The sequence below is a fragment of the Polyergus mexicanus genome, unplaced genomic scaffold (assembly GCF_030449975.1).
Source record: "Polyergus mexicanus isolate NDT 795.1 unplaced genomic scaffold, iyPolMexi1.0 SCAF_14, whole genome shotgun sequence".
NCBI lineage: Eukaryota > Metazoa > Arthropoda > Insecta > Hymenoptera > Formicidae > Polyergus > Polyergus mexicanus.
Window position 1 is genome coordinate 6,008,718 of NW_027223334.1, and position 11,216 is coordinate 6,019,933.

At 34.7% G+C, this 11,216-nt stretch overlaps 4 protein-coding genes across 9 annotated transcripts; 2 read left to right on the forward strand and 2 right to left on the reverse strand.

Moving 5' to 3' along the window:
* Positions 1–945: 945 nt before the first annotated feature.
* Positions 946–5,695, reverse strand: LOC138939140 (TBC1 domain family member 13). The gene is made up of 10 exons (XM_070306710.1): positions 5,209–5,695; positions 5,065–5,138; positions 4,800–4,928; positions 4,551–4,707; positions 4,308–4,464; positions 3,809–4,007; positions 3,535–3,736; positions 3,333–3,455; positions 3,201–3,258; positions 946–3,125 (listed from the first exon to the last, which is right to left on the reverse strand). The coding sequence occupies exons 1-10, from the start codon at positions 5,226–5,228 to the stop codon at positions 3,057–3,059; spliced, it is 1,188 nt and encodes a 395-aa protein (XP_070162811.1). The 5' UTR covers positions 5,229–5,695; the 3' UTR covers positions 946–3,056.
* On the forward strand, positions 5,379–8,109 carry Pez (protein tyrosine phosphatase non-receptor pez). 3 transcript variants are annotated; one of them, XM_070306709.1, is made up of 8 exons: positions 5,379–5,750; positions 5,810–5,949; positions 6,213–6,581; positions 6,655–6,823; positions 6,971–7,132; positions 7,216–7,301; positions 7,399–7,597; positions 7,668–8,109. In XM_070306709.1, exons 3-8 carry the CDS (start codon positions 6,232–6,234, stop codon positions 7,989–7,991), a joined length of 1,290 nt encoding a protein of 429 aa, XP_070162810.1. In that variant the 5' UTR covers positions 5,379–5,750; positions 5,810–5,949; positions 6,213–6,231; the 3' UTR covers positions 7,992–8,109. The 3 variants fall into 3 exon arrangements, with proteins under 3 accessions (XP_070162810.1, XP_070162809.1, XP_070162808.1); XM_070306708.1 differs by lacking the exon at positions 5,379–5,750 and having other exon boundaries at positions 5,795–5,949; XM_070306707.1 differs by lacking the exons at positions 5,379–5,750; positions 5,810–5,949 and adding an exon at positions 5,959–5,981.
* A 31-nt stretch (positions 8,110–8,140) lies between these two features.
* Uros1 (Uroporphyrinogen III synthase 1) lies at positions 8,141–9,381 on the reverse strand. Of its 4 annotated transcripts, XR_011447802.1 has the most exons (5): positions 9,136–9,380; positions 8,841–9,063; positions 8,589–8,759; positions 8,427–8,512; positions 8,282–8,359 (listed from the first exon to the last, which is right to left on the reverse strand). XR_011447802.1 is itself a non-coding variant. In XM_070306712.1 (4 exons), exons 2-4 carry the CDS (start codon positions 9,025–9,027, stop codon positions 8,346–8,348), a joined length of 534 nt encoding a protein of 177 aa, XP_070162813.1. In that variant the 5' UTR covers positions 9,028–9,063; positions 9,136–9,380; the 3' UTR covers positions 8,256–8,345. The 4 variants fall into 4 exon arrangements, 3 of the variants coding, with proteins under 3 accessions (XP_070162812.1, XP_070162813.1, XP_070162814.1); XM_070306712.1 differs by having other exon boundaries at positions 8,256–8,359; positions 8,427–8,759; XM_070306713.1 differs by lacking the exon at positions 8,282–8,359 and having other exon boundaries at positions 8,408–8,512; positions 9,136–9,381.
* A 440-nt stretch (positions 9,382–9,821) lies between these two features.
* Rpl17 (ribosomal protein L17) lies at positions 9,822–11,202 on the forward strand. The gene is made up of 5 exons (XM_070306990.1): positions 9,822–9,897; positions 10,162–10,248; positions 10,342–10,501; positions 10,594–10,764; positions 10,852–11,202. Exons 2-5 carry the CDS (start codon positions 10,168–10,170, stop codon positions 10,995–10,997), a joined length of 558 nt encoding a protein of 185 aa, XP_070163091.1. The 5' UTR covers positions 9,822–9,897; positions 10,162–10,167; the 3' UTR covers positions 10,998–11,202.
* Positions 11,203–11,216: the final 14 nt, after the last annotated feature.

Below are 11,216 nucleotides of genomic sequence, written 5' to 3' on the forward strand. Positions count from 1 at the left end.
CACGAGAGAGAGAGAGAGAGAGAGAAAGATATAAGATCCGTGTACAATGCACGAAATGACAGTTAGAGACGACACGAACGCTGACCGTATCCACCGACACAGATAAACGATTGAGATCCTTGATACATTGGACCACCAACGAATAGGAGATAGCACGTCGTGGCATAGTACGGTAAATTAACTGTAAACAGTACTGTGTATGTGTCACACCCCCCATACGATAGCGTCTTTATGTCTCGTCTCGTAACTAAATTTAAAAAGAGTGATAAAGACGCGAAGCATGCTATACTATATACATCGTCATATGCAGAGCTCTTCTCTCTCTCTCTCTCTCTCTCTCTGCGAAACAAAAAGATTTTTACCCTTGAAGCTTATACCACAAAGATCGCGTACAAAAATTGAAAGTTTTTAATGTTTTAACGAAAGGGGAGATACAATGGATCGATCGCTATTCTTTCGCGATTCCCAAGTCCGTATTAGGTCGCGCACGAATCTATCACGTCTCGAAAGGCGTGCCGAAGCACTCCTTTGAGAGGTCAAGATCCATCAATCCGAGCCGTATGCAGGCACACCGGGACCACCGCTGGGAATGCTGGTTAACAAATCTGCCAAGTCATCCCCGAACGATCTTGGCACATTCGTCAACTTCGTGTGTCACCTCCTCGGTCTGACGTGGGAAATCTGGTAACCCATATGTTAAATTCGACAGAAATCAAATCTTACGCGTAGCGAAAGATTTTTCTCTTCACGCTAAATTTCGCGAAGAATTCATTCGTTCATTTTTTATGCTTTCGAAAAAACATTTACAATTACAAATAATATAGATTGTAATGGAGTATAGATTTATGGGAACGTTCTCCTGTTACTTATTTCCCGTAGATAGAATACAACGTAATTATCGAGATTCATCGAGATTTGTTTTCTTTCTCAGACAAATGATTCCGCAATTTTTTTTTAACAAAAACAATGGAGTATATCCTCGGGCGGTACGTACAGTCTGATGAATCCCCGACTACCAGAAGACGGCAGCCGTCTCGCCGGCGCGGTGATCTTTTAACGATCGCATCACCGATCATAAAACCCGCGATCTCTGATTAGACGAAAAGCCGTCCGCGGCGGCGATAGGAATGGCCGAGATAAATTTCGAGCTTTGACTCTAATGACAGGGGCGTGTTTACGGTAGGTAGGTAGATGTCTACTGTGCGATTAATTTTTGTATAGTTTTAGAGCCCCCGGGCTTCATTCCAGCCCTCTCCCAGGCACGATCCTCTTGTTCTTCATTAAACTCTGATTGCCGTCAGATTATTATTACGACCTCGCACTACGTACTTATCATCCGCACACACTCGCGAGTTCAATGAAAAACAGAGATATTGGCGCACGAAGATTTATTTAATTTCGGATTTTCGCTAAAAGTATCAATATACTTATAAATTAGAATCGAATAAAAAACACGCGCCTCTTCGATCTTCGCTACGCGGCTCGATCAGGCCCGACCGCCGTCGCCGAGCCTCGGACACGAATCGAGATTATAAATCAGGTAATCAACCGCCATAAAAGTCCACCCACACGAAAGCGCGTGCTTTTTTATTCTGGGACCTTGCACGATTTTTATGCTCGTTATTCGGAGCGCGTCTATCCTCAAAATCTCGAGATACGACAGCGATTCGCCACGCGGGGCCCGTGACACGACAACTATGGGTCCTGCGTATCCGTCTCAAACGAAAGACGTTGGTGATGAAGAAGATCGCCGAGAATCAGCTGGCTCTTATATAATTTTCTATACTATTTACACGCAGGAATATTATTAGCGCTATTTTTAATTTTACGATACAAACAGAAAATATATATAATTCTCTCTCTTAAACATATGCATATCTAATTTTTTCCCAGTCTTATTCTGTGATAACAATTTCAGTTTACGTCTATTGCATTACGCAGATTGCTATAGAAATGTGCCCGAGTAGCTTAAGCTCACGAATAACTGGAATGTTTCCTGATTAATATTCCCGTCGTCGTCCGGGTCAATCATTCTACTCTGTGCAAAGTGAGACGAGATGAAATAAAATCCAGAAATTCGGTTTATTCTGCTCGGGAACGCGGCGGCTTTGTTAATCCAATAATGATCATCGCGCGCGCGCGCGCGCACGCTCTTCGCGAGTAAAATGAAGAACGCATATTTGATTTCCTATCCTTCTAGAAGGTCCGAGTTCGTCGTCGTCGATCGTTTGCACAGTAATCCAATTGTGTAGATACTCGTATGTAGAATGGAATATGATAAAGGAAACCCTTTCATATATCCGATAGAAAACTAATATATAATATTTCCCTTTTATTTTATAAACGTAATTCGAAAACGTTTCGTATTTTTTTTTTATTATAAAAATAATATTATAAAATTTAATATATATCTTTTCGCTTAAACGCATTATGTAATTATTATAGCGCGTATAAATGATACTAATATAAATGATACTAATCTACCGTGATACGATCATTATTGCAAAATTCACGTTGAATCGGACAATCGGGAAAGCTTAAATCAGATTCCCTCTTCAACTTAATCCTCATCTTATCATTACCTACGCTTACGAAATGATTATATATATTATATATATTATCGATAGTATAAATTTATCTTTTAAAGTCTTCAGCCGTATTATTTTCTAATGTAACATTATGTATGTACAAACATCATTTTAAATGTATCAAAAGTTTGACGTGTGGCACCAAAAATGTTATATATAAATCTCAATATCCGTTGAGCGCGAGTCTATGTTATGTATCATATATACAATTGTGTGTGTTAAATATCTGATATAACATATATGCCAATTGTATCTTTTATCGAACCATCGATACATTTTTATATACACGATATTATTATATTTTAATTGATATTTTATTGCATCTCTCCTCTAAAATACTGCATTCATGATTATATGTCGCGCACAGCGTAGAAAGAGGAGGGACAGGGATCACGACATTCGAGATGCCAAAAAATCATTGGAACTTAATTTTTTATGACTTAATTAAGAAAACAATTATTTAAAAAACTATAAATTCATGCCCGCCAAAGCAGCTGCTTTAGAGAGCACAATTTGGATGTCCATCGAAGGAAAATTCTAAATATATATAGAATATATTATTTTTGACATTATTCTATAATAAAATTATAAATGCATATATATCCGTCTCACCTGTAAGAGTTTAACATTTGTAGCAAAGTCGCCAGCCAGTAACTGGTCCCTTAATAATCTAAAAATATATATACGTGTGCTAGAGAATGACAAAGATTATTGCTGTAGACACGTCAAAAATTTTTTACTCACAGAATCATGGCACAGCAGATATGTATGAGGAAACTAAATCTATTCTCATCAGCAAACAAGGAATCCCATATCCTCATAACATCTGGCAGGGGAAACTCTTGCGAAAGAAGAAGTGTCAACCATCTTGTTTCAAATAGGAGAATAACAAAATAAAAACGAGAATAGCGACAATATATTGACGATAATCATCAATATACGATACCTAAAGCTGTAATATTGCGGACACAGTTCTTGTTGATGCAAACGCAACCAAACATCTGGATCATTGGCTCTAACTTGATTCGTCAATTTACTCATCATTGAATTAATTCCAAATTCAGCTTCATCCAATGTTTTTATAAAGAAATCACGTATTTCGGCCATTAGATTGGTAAAACAGAAAAAAGTGTCCGCTTCAGCATGTTCTGTAAAACGAAAAATATTTGTTACAATCAGCAAATGTTGTTCAGGGGGTGTTCTTATATTATAATACACACTTCTCCATGTTGGATCTGGATCGCAAGCAAATGCGTGATATATCGGTCCAACTATTTCATTCATACCCTGCACATAACCTTGACCAGGATTCAACTTGGCATATAAAAAGAGTATTCTCTCTAAAACTTCCCAATGTGCTTCACCGCCTTCAGCCAATGGTGCATAATCTTCTGCAGCCTTTCTGACAGAGACTGCTATCTAATAGATAAAATATAATACAGGATGATAACATATATCATATCTGCAGAATGTTTAGAACTACTTCACTATCTCTGTGTACAATATATATCTATATATCTATATAAAAGATATAAAAAGATATAATATAAATACTTTTCTTCTTCGAGAATGCTAAATTTTAGTAGAACATGTTACTCTGCATTATTTATAATACCTGCTGTTTTCCGTTCATTAATGTAAAGGCAAGCATAAGTAAAATCTATTAATAAATTTAATAAAAAATTGATGATGGAAGCTTAATTGTTCATAGTTTGTTACCTTGGTCACTCCTAATCCCTTTCTTTCAACATTTGCACTTTTCAGTACAGTATGTTGAACTCTATTATGTAAACGTTGCTGGCCATTAGCACTCACTATTTTTTGACACGGATAATCAGTTCCTTGTTGGAAAAATGATATGTCTGAACATAACCGTCTGTATAAGTATAATTTATACAGTTAATTTTGTATTCTTATTAACAGAACTATTTTTTACGCAGAGTTATATGGTTCATTATTCACCTAACATCTTTGTCAATTTGAAGGAGAACTTCATTATCTTTAAAGTACGTTTGCCATTTACTGTCTGGATTTAAGTTGAGAGGATGATCGTGTAATGTTACATCAACCCTTTCTTTGTCGTCTGTATTAGATTCTCCAGGCATAACAATGAGATCTTCTACAATCAAATGCAAATAAAAAATTATTATATATAACACAATTTCAAGCGTTATAAATTATTTTCATCATAACATCATTTCTTTCTCTTACCAATGAAGGTGTTATACAACTCCCTTTTGCGCTTCAGAGTCTCCAACCAACTGGATCTTTTCGGTGGCAAGTAGTTTAGCAATAACTTCCAACATAGAGGCCTTAGGCCACCAGGCTCGTCAGGTATACCTATAATAAATAAATAACAAAAATTAAAAAAAAAAATAAAAATCAGATTATTAGTAAAAGCTTACATAAACTGTCACAATGTCAGTGAATCATCGCGATAAGTATATTGGAGTGAAATCATATGTGGCAAACGTACCATGGAAACATATTTTTCCGAGACTGACGGTATCTATTTCGTCTGCGTTAAGAACGTCGTCGAATTCGCTCAATCTGCAAAATATCCCATATTCGTTAACACAGATACAGACTCTTATCTGCCTGAGAATTTTGACGGCCTTACCTCTTTCTCAGAATACTCATTTTCCTCGCGTGCGAAGAACATGCAGAGACATGTGACACAAAAATCGAGGCTCCAGCAGCGCGGGGAATCTCTATTCGCCGATTTACTGTCCCTTATCGACATTCGGTAGGCGTGTGCATCGGCGCGCGAAACGATATATATCGTTTTCTCATTATTGATAGCGGATTGTCAGATCGACTCGCGCAATAATATCGCCTTTTTAAATTGTTGCGACAGCAACGGACAGCCAGCTGTGTGGCACAAGGCACACAGCGATGGTCACTGACATTACTCCGAGACTCCGACAGAAAGTATCGATATACCTTTCTCTCAATTTCTCGATATCTCGGCACCGATACTCGTTCAACGATGCAGGATACAAGATACGACGCTTTCTCACGATGTTCATTGTAAACGAATGAAAGTACGCACGGTACACACGCATAAATGAGAAAAACGAATAAAGTTTTTTCATCAATAAAAAAAATGGAAAAGTAAAGAAAATAGAGAATTGCATACGAAGTTGTGTATTTACATAAAAGGTACTATTATCTTACTTTGAAAGCAATTTCATATCTACAACTGATATTGTTTGATACAGATATAGATAGCGAAGTGTCAAATAATAGCTGTCAAAATACACATGTTTATCTTATATATATATATATGTATATATATACTCGTCAAATACCTAATGCTTATACAGAAAAGTGATGAGTGTACGTTATTTTAAGACATTCGGTGAGTTTGCATACATGCAGAATGAAAAAAAAGTACATATGTTCCAAGTTTCTTATAAATTAACATATTACGTTATTAATTCATCATTATAATGTTTTACTATAAATTGAGCCTATATAATTTTTTTTCATTATGTAATATATAATAAAACAATATATTATATATCAAAATTTCTCTTAACCTCCAGTTTTTTTGCATTATTATATTTACTTTAAACTTTTGGATCTTAAATTGTTTATATAATATGTTTATATATCTTTTAGTTACTTTGCAACTATAAAAATGCCATTCAAGTTCCATTTAAAAAAAAGCAGGCAGTACAATGTTGTGTCAAAGAATCAGTATGTGATTTGTGTCGAATTGTTAGACGCTACTTCTATAGAATGCACACTCAGTATTGACAGCGTTGGTCAAGAATGCCTAAATAATGTGACACAGCGTTTAGGATTGGGACAATCAGAATTTTTTGGTTTACGCTACGTTTACTGTCATGGTAACCCAGCATTGCGTTGGGTGGACATGGATAAACCTTTAAAGAGACAACTTGAAAAGGATGCCAAGAACTTTACACTTTACTTAAGAGTTATGTACTATGTCACAGATGTCCAATTCATTCAAGATGAAATGACAAGGTATTTATCAATTGCCTAAGCAATGTAAATTTCTAAACAGTTTTAAATATTTTTCCTTTTTTTTTTTTTTCAGATATCATTATTACCTTCAATTGAAGAGTGATATATTAGAAGACAAAATACATTGTAATCCTAGACAGGCTTGTCTATTAGCAAGCTATTCTATGCAAGCTGAGTTTGGAAATTATAGTCCAGAAAGACATACAATCGACTGTCTCCAGCAGTGTACTTTTTTTCCAAATGTAACATTAATTTTCATGGCCGTGAAGACTTTTGCTCTAATTCTTTATTCCTTTATTCTAAGATTTTACTCTTAATTTGATTTTACCACTAATCACAATTTCATATACTCCTACATATCCTACTACATATATTGTTTCTATATTTAGGAAGTGATGAAGATTGATTCGGGTGGACAAGACTCTCTCTTACATACAGCGATATGTCAGTACAAGAGTCTTACCAATGTTACGCAAGCTAGCGCAGAGGAACTGTATATCTCAATTGTCATGCAGCTAGAAGGATATGGCAATGAAACATTTACGGCCAAAGTAAATATACATGATACATCTTCTCTCAATTATTCAATTACTCTTACTTGCTGTTTCAATTATGCCAAAAATATATATTTCAGGATAACAGTAACAACAAAGTTATTCTTGGAATTTCGATCAACGGGATTATGGTGGCCTATCCTAATACACAAACGCAATTTTACAGGTTAATTTATTTCTATACACGTGTCTGCGTATGTGTGTAGCTTTGTCGATACGTACTAAAAACATTGCAACATATTAGATCATTTTATATCTTGCAGATGGAGAGATATCAGTAATGTCATAAATCATAAGAAAACGTTTAGAATAGAATGCCAATTGGAGGGTGAAGAAGCGAAACAATTTATATTTACTGAATCACGTAACGCAAAATATATATGGAGATTATGTATTGCTCAACACACATTTTATATGCAATATCAAGAACATCGTCCTCTAGAAAGATCCAATGGCTACTTTGTGCGTAAATGAGCACTTGACTATACAGCATCAGTTTAACTATATAATTACAAACAATATATCGTTTCAGGATAATGATACAAACGATTCAAGCGAGCAAACAGTATCCGTGAATTTGGATAATCGAGCCACGGATAGTCATATGCGATGGACAAGTTACAACGATCTTTCGACATCACCGTATCCTGTCGTATCTGTTTCGTCAACGGACATAAATAATTTGCGCGCATTATTACCGTCGTATAGACCGGCGCCCGATTACGAAACGGCGGTTCAAATGAAATACAATAATGGAGGAAATGCTCCTCAGCCTTATTATGCGAATCAATCCGCGATAATTGGTTCGGATATTTCGTGCCTTCTTGGTAATGTTGTAAATCGTAACAGATATTGAATTTAATGAAATGACTTGATGATCATTAAAAGTTTTACTCATCTATATATATCTGCATCTGTTTCACTGTTTATATAAATGGACAATGATGTGTATACAAAAAGAGATTCGATATGTACTGAGATTATTAGTAATAAATAATATTATCATATTATCAAATGTTTTTAGTTAAATTTTCCATACATTCAGCAGTTGTGATTGCACGCATCAAAGCTTCTGGTTCTGGTTTATCTGCAGTGGCGTATACATTGAACCCAGAATTAATTAATGCATTTTTTGTCACAGGACCTATCGCTACTGCTTTTATATCTTTTATATTAGAAGAGTTTCTTTTAAGTTGTGTTGTAATATGTTCTACTGTAGATGGACTGAAAAAAACAAATATACTAGGAGATTTTTTAAGGATTTTTGATAAATCCTGTTCCAACAACTCACTCGCTAATGTCCTGTAAACTACAATCTTTTGTATTGTAACTCCATTATCATTAAGAATACATGCTACAGTTTCTCGTGCAATCTCACTGCATGGATATAATAATGGTTTTGAATCTTTTTTTATATTAAGAATAATTCTTTCAGCTAGTTGCTTTGAATTACCAGATTCGCTACCGATACAATGTTGCAAGTTAAGCTGATTTCTCGCAAGAGAATCAGTTGCAGGTCCTATACAATACACTGGTATCTGTTGCCAATGATATAGAATATTTGCATCTCCTTTTACCGCCAATGAAATAGCTTCAACTGTACGTGGACTCGTTAATATTAGACCTATAACATAAATTTACAAAATATAAAAAGTATATAATTGATGATATAATGAGAATAATATATACAAGCAATATATATTACCACTATACTTATCTGCTGTTGACAAACATGCTCGCAATTCTGAAATATTCACAAATTCGAATCGCAAAGTTTGTAAACATTCGCAGGTATAACCAGCAGATTCCAATGTCTTTATATATGTTTCTTGTTTGTCATTCATTTCAGACAATCCTTTACATAATACCACTATCTTATTATTCTCGAGCATTGTATCAATGAAAAGGTAATTTGTCAAACTAAAATTCTGGAATGAAAGAATATCTATTACAATTTATAATGTAATTTATATCAGTACATATAGATATATAGACTTTACCTTATTCTGCCGGAATAATTTTGAAAAATCTGAATTTTGTTTGAATGAATATAAACATCCATATGTTTCAAAATGGATAGTCAGATATTTGTCAGTAGTGAAAAATCATTTATATCATTTATTTATTCGTATATAATGTATTATTAATTGACTAAATATACAATATATTATATATTACTAAATTAAACACAACCCACATATAATATTTATCTTTGCTTGTCATTATCCTGATTACTCAGTACATCACAAACTCATCTAGCTTGAATCGACAATCGATAATCGACACAACGAATCAATCGATATTTGCGATAACAGAGTACCAACTTCAGAAATATAACTTCCATACAAAAAAGTGCTATCAACAGAGCACATAAACACAAAATCATATGATTAGCTGTCAAATAGAAAAATTTTAGAGTCTTTAAAAATTCTCTATTTAATAGCCAATTGCGTGACATTGTGTCTATCTGTTTTCTTACCGAAAATCTCCCATAATTACATGTAAAAAAAAATGTTTAATAAACATATTTATCACGATATGACAATATTATTTAATTATATTGGAAATGCGATGGCGTTTAAAACGTTTGTACAAAGAAAATATACTGGAGATATTTTATTAATCGTTGTGTCGTATGTCGTATATGCGCATGAGAGTCTTGTCTGGTTTTCAGTTGGCGCACCTGGGTGGGTACAGGAAGTCCAACGCCACTTGCTAGTTACGAGAGACGACTTTTTCCTTCGAAATCGTCGTGTCAAGAGGTATGTATCGGCCGACGATGTCATGTTTCTCGAATCTACTCGCATCTAGCTCAGCGTTGAAATATGCATCCTGCGAAAGATAATTTCTCGAATAGAAAGTCTCGAGCTACAATCTAGACGCGATAAATATTGCGTCCGTTCACGATAAATGACGCAAAATTGCGAGAGAAATACGGCATGACGGACCGTTACTGATCGTCATACTTATGGTCGCATAGAAAGCCAACTTGAAAAGAATCGTGATCGATTTATCTGTGATTTCAGGACGCAATGGGTCGTTACTCCCACGAACCGGTCAACCAGACCAAGTCGTGCAAGGCACGCGGCTCCAATCTTCGCGTGCATTTTAAGGTAAATATTTTTCTCTTGGTTCTTTCAAAGAAACATAACCTCTCGTAAAAGAGATCAATGTTTACAATCGATACTTCTCACGTTGTGTTACAGAACACTCATGAAACAGCACGTGCTATCAAAAATATGGCTCTGCGAAGGGCGCAGAAATACCTGAAAAATGTCGTCGAGCATAAGGAGTGTGTCCCTTTCCGTAGATTCAACGGTGGTGTCGGAAGATGTGCCCAAGCCAAACAATTTGGTACTACGCAAGGTATATAAAATTTCTACGTGTACTTTTTTGAGCTGTAGAGGAAGATTAATTTTAATTAAAATATATTTATAACAATTCTGTTGTTATTTCAGGTCGTTGGCCTAAAAAGTCTGCAGAGTTTCTGCTACAGCTTCTGAAAAATGCAGAAAGTAATGCAGATTATAAGGGACTTGATGTCGATCGTCTTGTAGTTGAACATATTCAGGTTAATCACGCACCTTGTCTTCGCAGAAGGACATATAGAGCTCATGGTCGTATAAATCGTAAGTTTGCATTATAAAAGAATTTGATTTTTTTTAAATTTATTTTATTGAAATGTATATTATTATTATGATTTGTAATATTTATAGCTTACATGAGCTCGCCCTGTCACATTGAAGTGATATTAACGGAAAAGGAGGATGTTGTTGCGAAAGCGACAGAAGAAGAACCATCAAAAAAGAAGCTTAGCAAGAAAAAACTTGCTAGACAAAAGGAAAAAATGATGAGGGAATAATTTCATACTTTATGTGGACATGTTAAATATACTGGAAAAAAATGAAAATCTACTTCATATTTAGTCTTTTTATTTACTTCCTATTCTATTTCAACATATTCAACGTGTATTTAATTGTATGTATGTATCTGCTATGTCTTTCAGTTATGATATAGCAAAAAAAAGTTATAGGAAAGTATACAAAAAAAACATGTTTCAAAAGAAATTCATTTTCTTTTT